This window comes from Camellia sinensis, chromosome 11 (genome assembly GCF_055761805.1).
Source record: "Camellia sinensis isolate YWXY chromosome 11, ASM5576180v1, whole genome shotgun sequence".
Classification (NCBI taxonomy): Eukaryota; Viridiplantae; Streptophyta; class Magnoliopsida; order Ericales; family Theaceae; genus Camellia; species Camellia sinensis.
The window spans coordinates 173,647,669-173,664,435 of NC_138971.1; the positions used below are offsets into that span (position 1 = coordinate 173,647,669).

Sequence of the window (16,767 nt, forward strand, 5' to 3'; positions counted from 1 at the left end):
GATTAGTTTGATTTGTTTTGTTTTTTCAAACTTTTATTTTGAATTTTTTTGTTTTTTTTGTCTTTGACACTGTTTTTTTAATAACCCTCTTATTTTCTTTTTAAATTCACTCAATTTAATTTTTTTTTATTTTACTTTTAGACTTAGATTCACTTAATTTAAATACATTTAGAAAATAATTTGTTATGTATTCTGTTTAGAAAAAAAAAATAATAATAAATTTATTCATAGTGATTTGATTCATGATGGACGATTATAAATATTATGTATATCAGTATAGAAGTAGACACAGAAAATAAGAAAGAGTAATTATTTTTTTCTCTTCAATCATCATCAATGTAGAAAATAGAGAGATTACCTTTTTCTTTTTTGATAAGAATGAAGACCGTTTATTTATATTTATATAGGACTCCTGAAAGCAAATATATCGTTTTTTAGTATTCAACTCTAAAAATAAAGGCATAATTGGTTTATATAGGACTTTTCATGACTTTTAAAAAATATAATAAATTTAAAAGAATAAAATTGAGATTTAAAAAAATAAAATAAAAAATATATCAGACTTTTCACATTTTATAATAATAATAGATAGTAGATATAAGTGTATGATGTTAAAAGAAATATGCCAAGTATACAGCTAAAGTTTATTTGTCATTTTTTTTAACAATAATTTTGTTGCATTCTTTCTATGGTTGTGTAGTCAATGAAAAATTGAGTGCGAATAAGAATAAGGAAAAATTTTAAATTCAGTGAGAAATTTTATAAATATTGAGAGGGTAATTTGTGTAGATAAATTAGACCGAGCTAGATAAGATTATCTTTGGAGGTTGGGCCGCATAATGGGTCGGTTTGAGAGCTGGGATAGCTCAGTCTTGGGTTAAGTAGACACTAGGCCGGTCAGAGATAGGTTGCTAGAGCCTGGATCTAGCTACTTGAAGGTAGTCCATTAGCGGACCGAAATGTCTTCAATAAAGAGGGCTGAGCTATGTGGCTAACACGGCTCTGTCAAAGAAAGCACAGAGCCGTGATGGCTCTGTTGACCGCAACGATAGTCGAGCAAAGAGTTTGAACCATCTCGCTTGATTGGCAATGAGAAGGGTTTTATAAGGATAAGCATTATCCTTTAGGAATGTGACTCCTACAAGGACTTTGCTAAGGAGAGATATAGTCCTACTAGAATTGTGCCACGCGGAATCTATAAAAACTCATACAGAACCTATTCCTAGGTATTGCAATTCTTACTCTCGAATACACAGAGTTTTAGTATCTTTTGTCAACTTATTGACTTTGGCATCGGAGGGGTTTTCGACACACACCCATCGGCTAACTCACGTTTGTGTTTTTAGATGATAAGACGACGACATTTGGAGAAATGCAAACTTGATCAATAAGATTATACGAGAAGAATTATTTCGTACTCGTACAAATATTAATATAATTTATTATATTTTATATTTTTAAATTATCATTAAATTGTTTATTTAATTCTTGAACTATTGATTGTGTCTACTATATCCCTAAAGTATACAAATCAAAAAGTCTATTTAGTCCCTAAACTATCGATTGAATTCATTAAATCCCCAAAATATTCAATTCAAACTTATTTAGTCCCTAAAATGATTGCAAAAATAAAATACAAGCTTATAAATATTATAAATCAAATCAAAAATCATATCTAGTTAAAATTTTATTTCAAAAAGGCCTTAAATTTTTATCATGTATTTCAAAAGTGGGCGCCAATCCATATATTAAATTTCCTTTATAAGGATAAGGGTAATTATCTATAGTATTTTCTTACTAATCTTCTACCATGGATATATGCTTGCCTTTATCTAGCATTATTTGCCATATTTCATCTATAATTTTTAATTGATTGTTTTTAAATTTTTCGCTAAATTCTTTTTATTACTTAATTAATGTATTATTTTATTCTATTATTATTTGTAGAGAAGTGTTATTATTTAAATTATCTAATTTTACATTTTCAATATATCTAATATTCATATAATTTATTGGCAAGATTGAAAAATTAGACTCTAATATTAATTTAAATACACAACGAAATAAAATACATTTTAAAGACAATAAAAATTTAAAAGATTTTTCTGTAATAAAATCTTAATTAGGGATGATCTTTTACTAATTTATAATATGTATGGGTATGTATTTTATTTTTGTAATCCTTTTGGGGGCTAAATATATTTGAATTAAATATTTTAGAAATTTAATAGATTCAATTAATAGTTTAAAGACTAAATAGATTCTGATTTATATATTTTATGGACTAAATAGATTTGATTGATAATTCAAAGACTGAATAGATAATTTGAGGATTGTTTAAAGGTAGAGAGTGTAATAAACCCATATTAATAATTGAATTCTTAAATTTTTTCATCAACTTTTAATATTTTTGTGAAAATGCCACTGACTAATAATTTTCTCTAAAAATAAAGACTAATAATATAATAACCCTAAACCCCAACAATATATAAATAAATAAAGATATATATATATATATATATATATAGAGAGAGAGAGAGAGAGAATGCATACACAATAATATAACATATTTTGAAGCCCGACAATGTTACGTAGCTCAAATTTTGTGGCTCAAATGGTCAAAACGACGTCGTTTTGAGTACAGAACAATATAAAAATGGCCAAAACGACGTCGTTTTGGCCATTTGAGCCACTTTTGAGCCACAAAATTTGAGTTACGAGACATTTTCCTTTGAAGCCTATAATCATAGAATGATTTTAATATCAAATTTATCACTAAAGCATATGAATGATTTCATATGAAATTTAATATAAAATAAAAAAAATTATTGGGTTTTTAAAATTTCAAAAATATTTTTAAAATTTTTAATTTGTATTTTTTAAAATTTTTACTGAACTTTTAAAAATATTTTAATTAATATATTTTTTTGATCCACTTAATCAAAATGACTAAGGTTAGGAATACCAACATTTATATCAAATAAATGATGAAATATTTCACACGAGTGTAAGGTCCACATGTTCACATTTATGTGAGATATTTAATAAAAATATTTAGTAAAAATATTGTTGCCTATAGCATTTTAATAAGTAAAAAAATTATGAATTTTTTTTAAAAAAATCACTCAATATTAAAAATACAGAAATTTCATACACTTTCTTATTTTTTTATTAGTTGAATTCTGTAAGGCATTGTTTGGGAACTTGGTTTGGGGCTAAAATAGCCACAAAAAATAAAATAGGCTATTTTAGCCACAAAAAACAAAACATCAAATCTAACCCATAATCATTACAATCCTCTCTCACAAAAAAAGCCAAAAAAGTCAAAAAGCTAAAAAGCCCTTCCCAAACCAGGCTAAAATAGCCCAGGCTAAAATAGTCAACAAGCCAAAAAGCCAAAAAGCCAACCCACTTCCCAAACGGAGGCTAAATAATTTTCACAAATATTTTTGCTTTCTAAATATATCTAGATTAGATGCATTAAAAAATCAACAATGATTCATCCCACTAAAAATATCACCACTAATAGCACTAATGCATTAAAAAAGTAAAAAAAAAAAAAAAAACACAACTCCAAGACCAAAACATCACATCATTAATGACGAGACCCACTGCCACCTAATTAGTGGGAGCACTAATTAATGCTCCCAAGCATTTTTCTTAAAAAATTAAACCTCAGTTTTTCATTGAAAAATAAAAATAAAAAAATCCTCCATTTGAAATTTCCACGTGTCAGATAGAGACCCACCAAATGCGGGAGCTCGGTAAAAATAAATATCTCCAAACAGCCTTACTCCTCTCCTTCCCAATTAATATTTAAAAATCAAATCAAATTAATTATTCATGAACTATGAGCCCCCTATAAAGAACCCCAATACCAGTAAGTAGTTTCAGTCTCTACTCCCTTTCAAGCTCTCAATCATTTTCCTCTTATTTCTAAGATTTTCTCGAGAAAATACCTGAGAAAAAAAAAAAAGAAGAAGAAGAAGCAAGGAGTAGAAGCTTCACTTCCCACCACAGTTCTGTTTGATTCCGGAAATTTATTCCCTTTCCTTTTCCCGGCAAAAGGTTTGGTGCTCCTCCTCCTCACCCACATTTTCCCTCTCTTTTTCTCAGCAACTTTCCTAGAAAACTTCACTTTTTCTTTCACTCTCTCTCTCTCTCTCAGACTCACGCATGCCTGTGGATTTTACACCTTCTCAGCTAATCTCTCGATCGGCGAAGAAAGTGTGTTTCAATTTTTATCTCTCTACTTTTTCTTCTCTCTCTCTGTCTCTCTCTCCCTCTCTCTCTCTTCATTTTCTGTAACTTTCCTCAACAATTCTCCTCCTCAAACACACTTTTCTCTCTCTAAAACCTCTCTTTATTCTCTTCAAGTCAAATCTTCAACGAATCTTTTCTGTTTCTACAACCACTATTTCACGCTCTTATTCTCTGTGCCTTTCAATGCGAATCTGAGAAATCTGTAGAGATATGGATCGAAGCATAGTGAAGTACAGTGAACACCGACAGCAAACCACGACGGTGAGGAGAAGGCTGCCGGAGATGAATGCCGCCGGACCGAGAGTCGTGAGAATATCTGTAACCGACGCCGAAGCAACCGACTCGTCGAGCGACGAAGAAGGATTGTTCAGACGTCAGAGAGTGAAAAGGTTCTTCAACGAGATCATCATCGAATCGTCTTCGAGAGAGAACCTGAATGTCAATAATAGACCAGCAACGAAGACGAATCGCCGGAAAAAGTCCACCGGAAAAATTCAAACTCCGGCGAATCGATCGGAGAAGAAGTTTCGCGGCGTGAGGCAACGGCCGTGGGGAAAATGGTCGGCGGAGATCAGAGATCCGTCGAAACGTGTACGGCTGTGGTTAGGGACTTACGAGACAGCCGAAGAGGCAGCCAGGGTTTACGACCACGCGGCGATTCAGTTGCGTGGACCTGACGCGCTCACCAACTTCGTCACTCCTCCGGCGAAAATCGCTCGGGAAATCACGCCGGTGTCAGTTTCCGATTACAATTCCGGCGATGACAAGAACAATCTTCCCTCTCCGACGTCTGTTTTACGATTCCACTCTCCGACGAACGAAGAAGCTGAGTTGTCGCTGAGTGACTCAGTCATTGCACACTCTCCTGCCAACGAAGAAGCTGAGTTGTCGCTGAGTGACTCAGTCATTACAAAATCTCAACATTTCACATGCGATGACATATCCGGATCAGAGAACTTTCACAATATCTCGGCGCTCGATTCCATGTTTCCTGATTCACTGTTTGATTTTCAAGATCCGGTGCCCGAGTTGTTCGAATGGTCGGGTTTACGAGACAATGAGTTCGGGTTCGGGATCGATACAGTTCTTCCTGATTCACTTTGCAATTTTCAAGACCCGGAACGGTTATTTGGATCGGGTGATGACTTCGGATTCGGACTCGACCAATCACCTATGGATGATTATTTTCAAATCGACGATTATATCCAATTCCAAGACATAGGTGGCGATATATTGGGATCAGATTCTCCTGTTGCGATATGATTCAGAGTAAACCACAATTTTTCCAGAAATTTTGATCGGTGGGAATTAAGTTATCAGCTTTTGTTTTTTTTTATATTTTTATTTTTGGTGGTTTGAGTTTTGTTTATGTTTTTATTTGTTAATTTATTAGTTAGAAAAACGAACTCCGTCGTATTAACGGTGACGGACGAGGATTTGAGTACGTGCCTTTTGTTAAAGGGACGTGGTTTTTAGTCATGGCTTTGGAAGAGACTTGAATTGGGTGAGAGAATGAAATGTAATGAATGCAAAGGCATACTAATGCAAGTGTATGAGTAAATGTATTTGGCACTCTCAATTAATGATTTGTCGAGTTTTATGGTCTTAATTTCAAATATTTTCATTTGAGAAAAACTCAAAATATTTATAATCACTCAAAATCTAATATTATAGGTTGTAGAGTCTCAAAACCATTACATAATTTTTAATAAGAAAAAAATTGAGAGCTCTAGAGAAGAGCTGACCACCACTTGAACCACTTAAGATATGAGATATTTGTTTGTGTGTGTATTTTTTTTTTTTTTTTTTTTTTTTGACCACATCATTAAAGTTTTAAATTTAGAACTTATCATTTCTCTTTTTTATAATATTTTGGGTTAGACAATCCAACTTAACTTATCATTTCTCTTTTTTATAATATTTTGGGTTGGACAATCCAACTTGGACCTGGTACAAGGCATGTACCATTTGCCATTAAAATCAATTTAATTGGTGTAGATATAACTATTACATTTTTTTATCATTCTTTTTTTTTAAATTTTTTTTTTCCAGTAGTACTACTCAAAAAATTATTTAAAAACATAAAATATGTAATCCTTACTTTACACATGAACTTTATATAGAAAAAATTATTCATAAATTCTATTTTGATAAATGTTGCTCTAGTTAGTCCTGAGTGTTTTTTCTTAAATCATTTAATCCTTTTTATTTTTGGTATGATATATGTTTTTGATATATTGTGTATAAAATTTACATTTTTATCCATATTACAATTTTATTTTGATTTTGTCATGGTGTGTGTGTTTAAGGATGTTGTAACATTGATATTTTGTAGGAGGGAATTTCATGGACTCTTCTCAAAGTTGTTTCACATTTTAGTGTTGGGTTTATAATGTTATATTTTGCAACAAAACAAAACAAGATGTTTCACCCACACAACAACATCGGCAACGTCATCAACATCAACAACATTGGCAACACAGTACTGGAACATCAATCATGCCAAAAACAATATCAGCAACATCACCAATATCACAAAACAACATCAGCAGCATCACAAAAACAACATCAACATTATCAATATCAGCAGCAACATCAACATTAGCAACATCAGCAGCAACATCAACATCACAAAACAACATCAACAACAAACACAGTAGTTCACGATCACACCAATCCTATTTCTCGATTAATATCAACTAATACCAAATAGCTTTGATGTTTCACCCACATTGTGAACGACGCCTCCGATATGCTAATGTAAGGTCATTGGTGTTCCGCCGACAACGTTAATCGCAGGCCAAAATACCCTCACGCCCACGTCGTTTCGCAGATGCAACTTTGGTAGAAAGGGTTTTCAAATGTTAGTGTTTTGATTGGGTTCTGTTGGCTTTTTGGCTTTTCGAAGGGTATTTTTGTGAATGTGAGCGTGCCAGCAAGGATCAATCAGTCCTTACAGAAATTGTGATTGCCAACCAATTATCAGACGATTGTGTTTTAGTTCTTTTCAGCCTCAATGAAGAGGACTTTTACTGGTGGCTTGATTTAGGAGAAGTTAATAGAAAATAACAGTAATATGAAGAACAATTGAAGTATTTCATAAAAATGAACACTTACAATGGTCCGAACTCAGCCTCAGAGAGGTTTACAACAGCAATCTACTTGAATCTACTTGAAGTTACTCCTATGAATCGAAGTGCAGTACTGGTATTTAAAGTGCAGGTATTTAAAGAACAGGTATTTAAAGACTGGAAATGTAAATGACTGGAAAAGAAAATATATGAAGTAAATGACTGGTTTGTATGATCTGAGTCCGTCCTTTTTCCTGGGGGCTGCTCTGCTATTTATACTCGTCAGTGATGACCTTCGAACTGCACTTCGATCCGTCGAACTGCTCCTCCATGATCGCTGATCATGCTTCCTTAAAAGTAGCTCCATTACGCCATTACTGGCAGTTGAGCTTCCCTCTTGTACTGAATTTGAATATGAGTAACCGTTGAAGACACGTCATCTTGCATCCCGTTGTTTGATCTAGTGTTACTCAGATCATGTGAGGACCAATATTTATTGCCACGTGTACGATCAGGATTAAAGGCTTGAATAACCTTCCTTTATTACCCTTACTATGCCACGTGTCGAACTGTAACTGGCTTTTACAAAATATGTAGCCAACATTACCCCCCGCACTAATATACCCAATACTTGGTGATATTAGTGGATTGCAGTTTTCCCGCGCTTCCAGAACGTGTATGGAGTCCATATTCTGGAAACACAACCGTCATCCATTTGGAGATCATCTGCATTAACTCGTCGAACATCCCAATACCTTAGTACTCGAACAGGCTATGGCTGCATCAACTTCCCTTTCTATTGATCAAGCATATGAAGAGCCTTTGAGTGATGTTGTTCCCCCTCGAAAGAACCTCCACGCATTCATTAGCCACCTTTACCCGCCCTTCTATATTCAGGTAATGGAGGCTTTTGCAGATTATAAACCTTTGGACTATGAACACATTGCCTTTAATCCCTTGGTTTACAAACTTACGGATACAAAGAGTTCTTCCCCTAAGCTCCCTTTGTATTCTGACCGAACTACCCTCGAGCCTTTGCTTCGACAAGTTGCAAATATGGATCTAGGAAACTCTTCTTCACAGACCTCTGCATGGGATGAAACTGTGACCTCTTCATCCTCTGGAGCTTCTGGCTGGACAAGCTGGTCCACTCCTGAGACTTATGATCTAAGGGAGCGAATCAATCACCATTTTGTTGAGTTTACTGACCCCTTGGAGTTTCCCTCCTACGCTCGAAGCTCAGTGGTCTACCCTTACGTGCCCATTAACCTTCGACGTAGCTTGGAGGAGAATCTGCTTGTAGCTTGGTATACTTCTTCCATGCCTACGAAGATAATGCACCCTGCCCAGCGTTCAGAAGAAGCACAAGGGTACACCCCTTCCTTTTTAGCCAAAAAGGCGAAGATTTGTTCTTCTGATTGGCTTGACTACATTAATGTCTTTGTTCCATCTGCTCCCGTGCCATCTCCCATAATAGAAGCATCCACACCTTCTTCTGCATCTGCATCCTCTGAGATAGAAACACCTGCTCCTTCCCCTTCGTCTTCTGAAGCAGAACCATCTTCTCCTTCTCATTCTTCCATCCTTTCCTGGACAGAGAAACTAAGGCTTGCCCTTCCCATGGACAAAGTCTTTCCACCTTACCAACCTCCGTCACCCCCTTCTTCAGCCGAGCGAAAGCAAGCTCAACTTTTGCTCGCGGCTTTCTCCCATCTGCCCTTCAATGTTCTTGAGGATGACATTCCTCTTAAGAACTTTCAATGGGCTTGTGATATCTTGACTAGAGGTCATGTTCTCAACCCTATTGCCCAAGCAGAGCTTCATTTGTTTTTGGACCAACTCCCAGTGCTCCTCTACTGGCATCGAAATTCTAAAATCACCATCCAAAATCTGGATCAACTCTTATCTCTCCGAATTCATGCCCAATATGAAGCAGAGAATTTTATCGAAGAGTTCGATGACTTCAGGAATAAAGATTCTGAATACTGGGATGATTTGGTTATAGATGAATTGGAACAAAAATCAAGGGAAGAGGCCTTCGAAGCAAAGGCTGAAGAACTCTATTATGAAGTGAGAGCTCATCAGCTTATGCAATCAACTTTAGAAGAGATAGAAGAAATAATAAAGAAAGAACAGAAATTTATTGACCATTGCTGGACAAAATTTCATGACCTTGTTATTTATTCTATTCCTTATTTTTATGAGCTTGAATTTGTGCCCAGATAGAGTTACTTAATGTAATCATCTTGGCTTTAATATAAACAAAGTCTTTCTGTATTCAACACTGTTTGACTCTATTTCCTTTCATCTCTAAAAGCTAACTCATAACTTCGAATTGAACAATCTCATCCTTCGAATCAACTGTTTAATGAAGAACTAAAAGAACCAATCATGTCTTTGTCCAATTCATGGAGTACAATTGACAATTCTGGCAGATATTATTTTAGTACTTCGATTTCAATGACTTTACTTTTTCAACACTAACTGTAACCAATATATGGTCATGGTTGATATAGCCAATTAATTTTAAACTGATCTCTTTTGGCTTCGAAGGGCAACCTATGGCAATTCCCACTTGCTCATACAGAAACCAATGATTGGTCTTGGATGTTTCGAACAGTGCCCCTCTTCCTTAAAGAGTCATTTTGACTGATAACCTTCAAACGGGTCTTTGGATTTTTTGAAGTAGACCAATACTTTGAGTATTCAGGCATTTTTAAGCATGTAGTATGCTCTGAACAGCGCTTCTCATACTTAGAGAATACTAGGGTTTGCTCCGAAGGTCGTTACTTTGATTCCTAAACAGACCCATAATCAAGCAATTTAGCACCTTTAAGCAGATACTAGGCTTCGAAGCTGACTTATGTATTTCGAAGCCGTTGTTATTTGATTTTCTGACGCCAAGATCTTGTTTTCGAAGCCAAATATTTCATTTCGAAGCTGGCCCCAATCCCCGGAATAAGCTCTTCCCTCCAAAACTATCAATTTGGAAGAAATTCCTCGCATTCGTACTTTTTGTACTTAACGACTTACGGGGTATAATTTCGGACACAAAGGTTTTAAAACCCTCTCGTTTTGTGTTCCGAAATCTCTTGCCTTTTACAAACCCTTCTCTCTACTGGTTCCTCTTTGCTTTGGTCTTCATCTTCTGAAGAGTGTATCATCAATGGCTTCTTCTTCACAAAAGGTGCCAGCCCCAGAGCGCGTAGGCTCATCTTTAGCTTTGAAAAGGCTTATTGACGCAGAATGTGAGAAGTACAAGGCTGGAGAGAAAAGCGCCATCGATGGGCGTATCTTCGTCCCTCGCCATCATGAGCAGCAGAACTACGTGCTCGGACCAATTTTCAAGGAGGTCCTTACTGAGCTCCCAACCTTTTATCCGCGTCTGGAAGACCAACGTCTCCTTTATGAAGGTGGCCTTGACTGGAAGAACTGGAAAAGCAATCGTCCTCACCGATGCTGGCCCACGATAAGACCGGAATGGCAAGAATGGTATGATCGGATCATTCCTGCTAAGACACTGGATCTCCAGGAGCTCTGCCTCCTCGATGCCCTTCGTCTATCTAGGGTAACTATCTCTGAGGACCCTTTCCTAGTTCCTACGTCTTTGGGTGTTTAAGCAGCACCCAGCTATTCGGAGCTACCATAGGAGGCCTGATCATCCTGCCTTGGTTTACAACATCTCCTCGAACAAGCAATTCTCTAGGTTTGTTTTGCATTACAAACCAGTCTGGGACTCCAGGTACCCATGAACTTGTTGATTCAGATGCTGAACTGCCCCTTTCCACCTTCGAAGCCATCTTCGAAACTGGCCGTGAAGGTAAGTGCTTGGTTTTGTCCTCATGTTTTGAATCTGATTCAGACCTTCGATAAGGGTGACCATTTTCTGTCCTGCGTGAAACTGGCCTAGGGGGCCAATCTCTGGCTCTGATTCCATGAACTGAACCTCTCTCCAGTTTTCTTTCGGAATGGCTACTCTCCACTCTATAATAGTTATGTGGCCTGGATTCATGCAAGAGCTTCTTGCCTTTGTCATGCATTCTGTTCACCACAGGCTCAACCACTGGTGGTCTCTGCCTATCACTAGCCGGATACGGCCTTTTGTTGTAAGCATTGGTTGACTTAGGACGTCTCTGAACATCCCTGTAGTATTGCTTCCCATCAGTTGGGAGCCCCTTCAGCCACTTGTAACTGAGTCTGCACCTGGGGCACATTCTCTGCATCACCGCTGCTTCTAAAGAATCATCATCCAGTGATTCTTCATCAGAGTGTTCCTTCTGGTGCGAGAAACCTTGTTCAATAACTGGTGGGCCTCTAGCATTCTTCTTGATGTTAGTTTGATTAGCAACATGCATCTGCACATTGACTTCCTCCAATTCTGTCAAGGACAAGTTCTGAAAGTCTGATGTGATGACATTGGCTGCTGCCTCTCCAACTTCTGGAAAGGGATCACTGTCAATTCCCATGGCTTTTTCTGTTTTAGCTGAGAACTTCAAACTTCCCTTTCGAATCTGTTCTTGGATCCTGTCTCGAAAAACAATGCAGTTTTTAGTCGAGTGAGACCAAGAATTATGCCATTTACAGTATACTTTTCCTTTCAGTTCATCTGGAGATGGTAGTTTTACTCCTTTAGGTAACTTAAGGAAATTAGCCGCGAGCAAATTATCAAAGATGTCATCTGTTTTTGTTAAATCGAAAGAGTATTTTCTGTGAAAGTCTTTCTTTTTAAACTGCTGGTCTATAATTGTATCCTTATGAATTAATGCTTCACAGATTACAGGTTCTTTGCCTACAATCTCTGCTGCATCTATTTCATAATTAGGATCTCTATAATATGTCTTATATGATGCATTATTTCGATCTTGTTCCTCTTCTAATAATGCTTCATATCGAGACACCTTATAGGTCAGTTCGACCAAATCTCTGAATTCAGTTGAATCAAACTTCTTTCGAAGCCTGAATTCCAAACCATTTTGAGCCAATCTGACGAATTCTAGCTCTGGCAGGATAACTCTACATTTATTTCGAGCCCTTTTAAATCTGGCAATATACTGAGTAGCCTTTTCTTCAGGCCTTTGACTCAATCTAGCCAAATCTGCCATAGATACTTCTGGCTCTGATTGGAAGAATTGGGCATGAAATGCCTCTTCCATTTGTTGCCAATTTTGAATGGAGCCAGGTGTAAGGTTGATGTACCATACAAATGCTCCCCCTGTTAAGGAATTTGGAAATAATCTCAGTTTCATATAGTCATGGTTAGTAAACTCACCGCATTGAGCAGCAAACCTAGCAATATGTTCTATCGTTGATTGATTTCCAGTCCCGTAAAAAAGGGTAAAATCTGGTATCCTGAATCCCCTCGGGTATTCATGTACCCTATCCACCCATTCTGGGTATGGTTTTCTGTATATGGGAGTCTGGACCCCCCGAGCCATTGGTCCACATATCTCCCTAACAATATCAGCAATCTGGTCTCTAGGGACCATATTTTGTGCCTGCTGAACCACTACTGGAGGGGCAAACACAGGATTTGGTGGACAAACTTGTGCTTGTGGTCCTCTTGGTCCATAAGGCGGTAAATTTGGGGCTGGTTGTCCTTGCAGTGCAGGTTGCTGTTGAGGGTATGGGTAACCTCTTTGAGCATGACCCACGAAAGGACCTGCAAAAGGTGCTGGAACAGGTGTTGTGTCTCTGCCATTTGTGGGAAAACCCTCCAACCCCCCGGGTGTAAATTCGAATAAGGGATTAGTGTACCCCCTCGTGCCGGGTATGGCTTCGAACATGGGATTTGTAACCACTCTTATGCCAGTTTCTTGTGCTTGGCCAGATCCACCAACTTGTGTGGCTTCATTATTAAGTACTGAGGCATTTTGGCTTGCTATAGGCCTTGAAATGGGTTCATACCAAGACTGAAGCGATGGTCTTTCAAAGTTTTGGGTACTAGTTTGACCATTAGCATGTCCATTAACTTGCATAGGCTGTTTTTCTCTAGCCAATCTTTGTTGGGGGACATTTACGACTTCCTCCGTGTGTCTTGTGTTTGTTGGTTGGTGGTTATTCATTCGATCCAAAAAGGATGTTGCCCACCTTTCCATTGTATTCATTAATTGTTGTCCCATGGCATTTACTAAACCATCCCATGGATTTGTTGGTTGAATAAATGGCACAGTGGACGGTCCAATTCCTTGGTTTTGTCCAATAATATGAACATATGGTTCTTGTCCAGAAGTACTGGTCTGTTCGACCATAGGTTCTGACAATATAGGAGTTTCCACAGGATGTGTTACTACATTATCCTCTGGATTTGGTATTTCTACCTCTCCTTCCACGCCTTCTTCGAAGCGTTCACTTTCTCCTTGTCGTCTTCTTCTAGCCATTTTTAATTAAGTCCCACTGGGCGTGCCAAAAATATATGTTGGCTTTTTGGCTTTTCGAAGGGTATTTTTGTGAATGTGAGCGTGCCAGCAAGGATCAATCAGTCCTTATAGAAATTGTGATTGCCAACCAATTATCAGACGATTGTGTTTTAGTTCTTTTCAGCCTCAATGAAGAGGACTTTTACTGGTGGCTTGATTTAGGAGAAGTTAATAGAAAATAACAGTAATATGAAGAACAATTGAAGTATTTCATAAAAATGAACACTTACAATGGTCCGAACTCAGCCTCAGAGAGGTTTACAACAGCAATCTACTTGAATCTACTTGAAGTTACTCCTATGAATCGAAGTGCAGTACTGGTATTTAAAGTGCAGGTATTTAAAGAACAGGTATTTAAAGACTGGAAATGTAAATGACTGGAAAAGAAAATATATGAAGTAAATGACTGGTTTGTATGATCTGAGTCCGTCCTTTTTCCTGGGGGCTGCTCTGCTATTTATACTCGTCAGTGATGACCTTCGAACTGCACTTCGATCCGTCGAACTGCTCCTCCATGATCGCTGATCATGCTTCCTTAAAAGTAGCTCCATTACGCCATTACTGGCAGTTGAGCTTCCCTCTTGTACTGAATTTGAATATGAGTAACCGTTGAAGACACGTCATCTTGCATCCCGTTGTTTGATCTAGTGTTACTCAGATCATGTGAGGACCAATATTTATTGCCACGTGTACGATCAGGATTAAAGGCTTGAATAACCTTCCTTTATTACCCTTACTATGCCACGTGTCGAACTGTAACTGGCTTTTACAAAATATGTAGCCAACAGGTTCACTAATGTTATTCACGAAAATGAAATTGAATAAACGCGATTAACATCAACTAATACCAAATAGCTTTGATGTTTCACCCACAAACGTAAAGGATACATCACGTAACACCTCAATTTCGAACCAATCTGTTATGGAAAACGAACCCACCCTTACATCAAATAAAAACCCATACCTTGCACCATGTTCTCCACAATCGTTTTCCGTGGACGGCAATCTCTAGCTATCGACTACACTGTTGGAGATATGATCTAAACTTTGGTCAAACCCTCCCCAATGTCGCCCGCGACGTATTTTGGAGGACAGATGTAATCAACTGTTGGATTGGGCAACTAGGGTTTACAAATGTAGTGAACTATTAATTTCATCAAACAACATCAACGTTACCAAACTCAAACCAAAATCACACCAAATCCGCGCCAGAAAACATTGAAACATCGGATTCGATCGCCCAAATTCACACCAAATCCAAAACTAGTCTGCATTCACCATTACGGATTTGATCGCCCCAATTCACTGTTGGACTTTTCCGTAAATTGCACATAAACACTGCCCCTAATTAACCCTCACTTTTCGAACCCCACGCGCCCAAATCATGGGTAGTCTTGTCTTCAGACTTAAAATAGGACCTTTCAGTTCTTCAAAAAAAGTCAGGACTAACTGGTCCAAAATTCCTAATATTAGGATTTAGTGGTGCTTTGCCCCTTTATATAATACATTTTGAATTTCCGTCACACATTTCAATTCTTGGCATAAATCTTAGAATAAATGTGATGGATTTTAAAAATAAATAAATAAATAAATAAATAAGTCTCAGAATAAATTTTGGATTCCTAGACTAATTTTTTTTTGATGAAGTTACATGAATGGCAGTCGTGCTCTTCTGAGTTTTATAGAACGATAGTGCTATATGTATCAATTTGTGTACTAATAAATATTATTTCATTATTATTGACCCCACCTATTATACAAATTATAAATACTTAAAATCTCTAAAATTATGCCACATCATCTATTAGTAAACTAGTTAGTACACTAATTGATACATATAACATTATTCTTTATAGAAACCAAAAACAAAAATTGTATTTAAGTCTGGCTTATTTTTTCTACGAAGGAAAATATCATAAATACAAGGGTGCCAACAAGGATTGAAAAAGCCTTACAGATTAAATTCAAGCCAATTATGAAGCGATTGTTTTGATGGTTCTTTTGTTTAAACAAAGAGGACTTCAAAATTGCCAAGTGTGGAGAAAAGAAAAATTAAAAAAAGAATGAGGGAGACGGAGAAAGAAGATTGAGTGAACAATCAAAATAATAATTATTTACCTCTAATCCTATGCTTCGAAAATGAAGTGCATAAAATGCTTCGAAATGGAAATGCTAAAAATAAATGTTTCAAAATATAAATCTATGTTAAACTACTCCTAAGATAAGAAAAATGACAAGAAGTATTGAAATCAATTGTCTTTGATAATGAATTCTAGATCTTTACAATGTAGCCATTAATGGCTATATATAGAGAAAAAAATATAGCAATAACTACTTAGTAACTACCAATTTCTTCCATCTGCATTCTTGTCTTGCCATGTGTCTTTCCACTCATCCACTTTATCCTTCATATTCTTTATCATCTCTATAACTTCTTTTAACTTCCAAATAAATAAGAGGATGCCACGTGTCTTGAAAATAATAATAATAATAATAATAATAATAATAATAATAATAATAATAATAATAATTGTAGATTTATGGTGCCAACATTACCCCCTGCGACCCTTAAAAATGATATTTATTTGAATTTTTGAAGGGCCGAACCAAGCACATGACTAATCTAAGCAATAAAGTGCTTCGAATAATATCAACAAAGTGCTTCGAATAATATAATAGCACCAATAAACTTCTTCGAATGAGCATGAAATTATGACTAGATGTTGCGAGTTATATATATACGCATTGAAAGGATATTATTGTAGAAAAGTTTCGAAGGATAACCACATATTTTCAAGACAAAGCCAACGATTCACCTTAGTAAACTGTTACACATGCTAAATAACCAGCTTCGAAGGTGGTATAGAGGACTAAAATTATCATTCGAAGATCGAAAATGCCAACAAATGACGAATTACATCCTTGGAAATACTCGGCAAAGCTTCGAAGGTTCACAACTATCACTATTTTTTCTTCGAAGCTGTTGTTGATGCAAGATGGAGTGCTTCAAAGCTTAC

At 36.6% G+C, this 16,767-nt stretch overlaps 1 protein-coding gene and 1 long non-coding RNA gene across 2 annotated transcripts; both read left to right on the forward strand.

Annotated features, from left to right (window-relative positions):
- Window positions 1-3,844: 3,844 nt before the first annotated feature.
- On the forward strand, window positions 3,845-5,842 carry LOC114272351 (ethylene-responsive transcription factor CRF1). Its single transcript, XM_028214020.2, has one exon. The coding sequence runs from the start codon at window positions 4,474-4,476 to the stop codon at window positions 5,524-5,526; it is 1,053 nt and encodes a 350-aa protein (XP_028069821.2). The 5' UTR covers window positions 3,845-4,473; the 3' UTR covers window positions 5,527-5,842.
- Window positions 5,843-6,647: 805 nt separating this feature from the next.
- Window positions 6,648-15,196, forward strand: LOC145803355 (uncharacterized). The gene is made up of 2 exons (XR_014345460.1): window positions 6,648-7,143; window positions 14,539-15,196. It is a non-coding gene; the product is annotated as an uncharacterized LOC145803355 (long non-coding RNA).
- The last annotated feature ends 1,571 nt before the right edge of the window (window positions 15,197-16,767 follow it).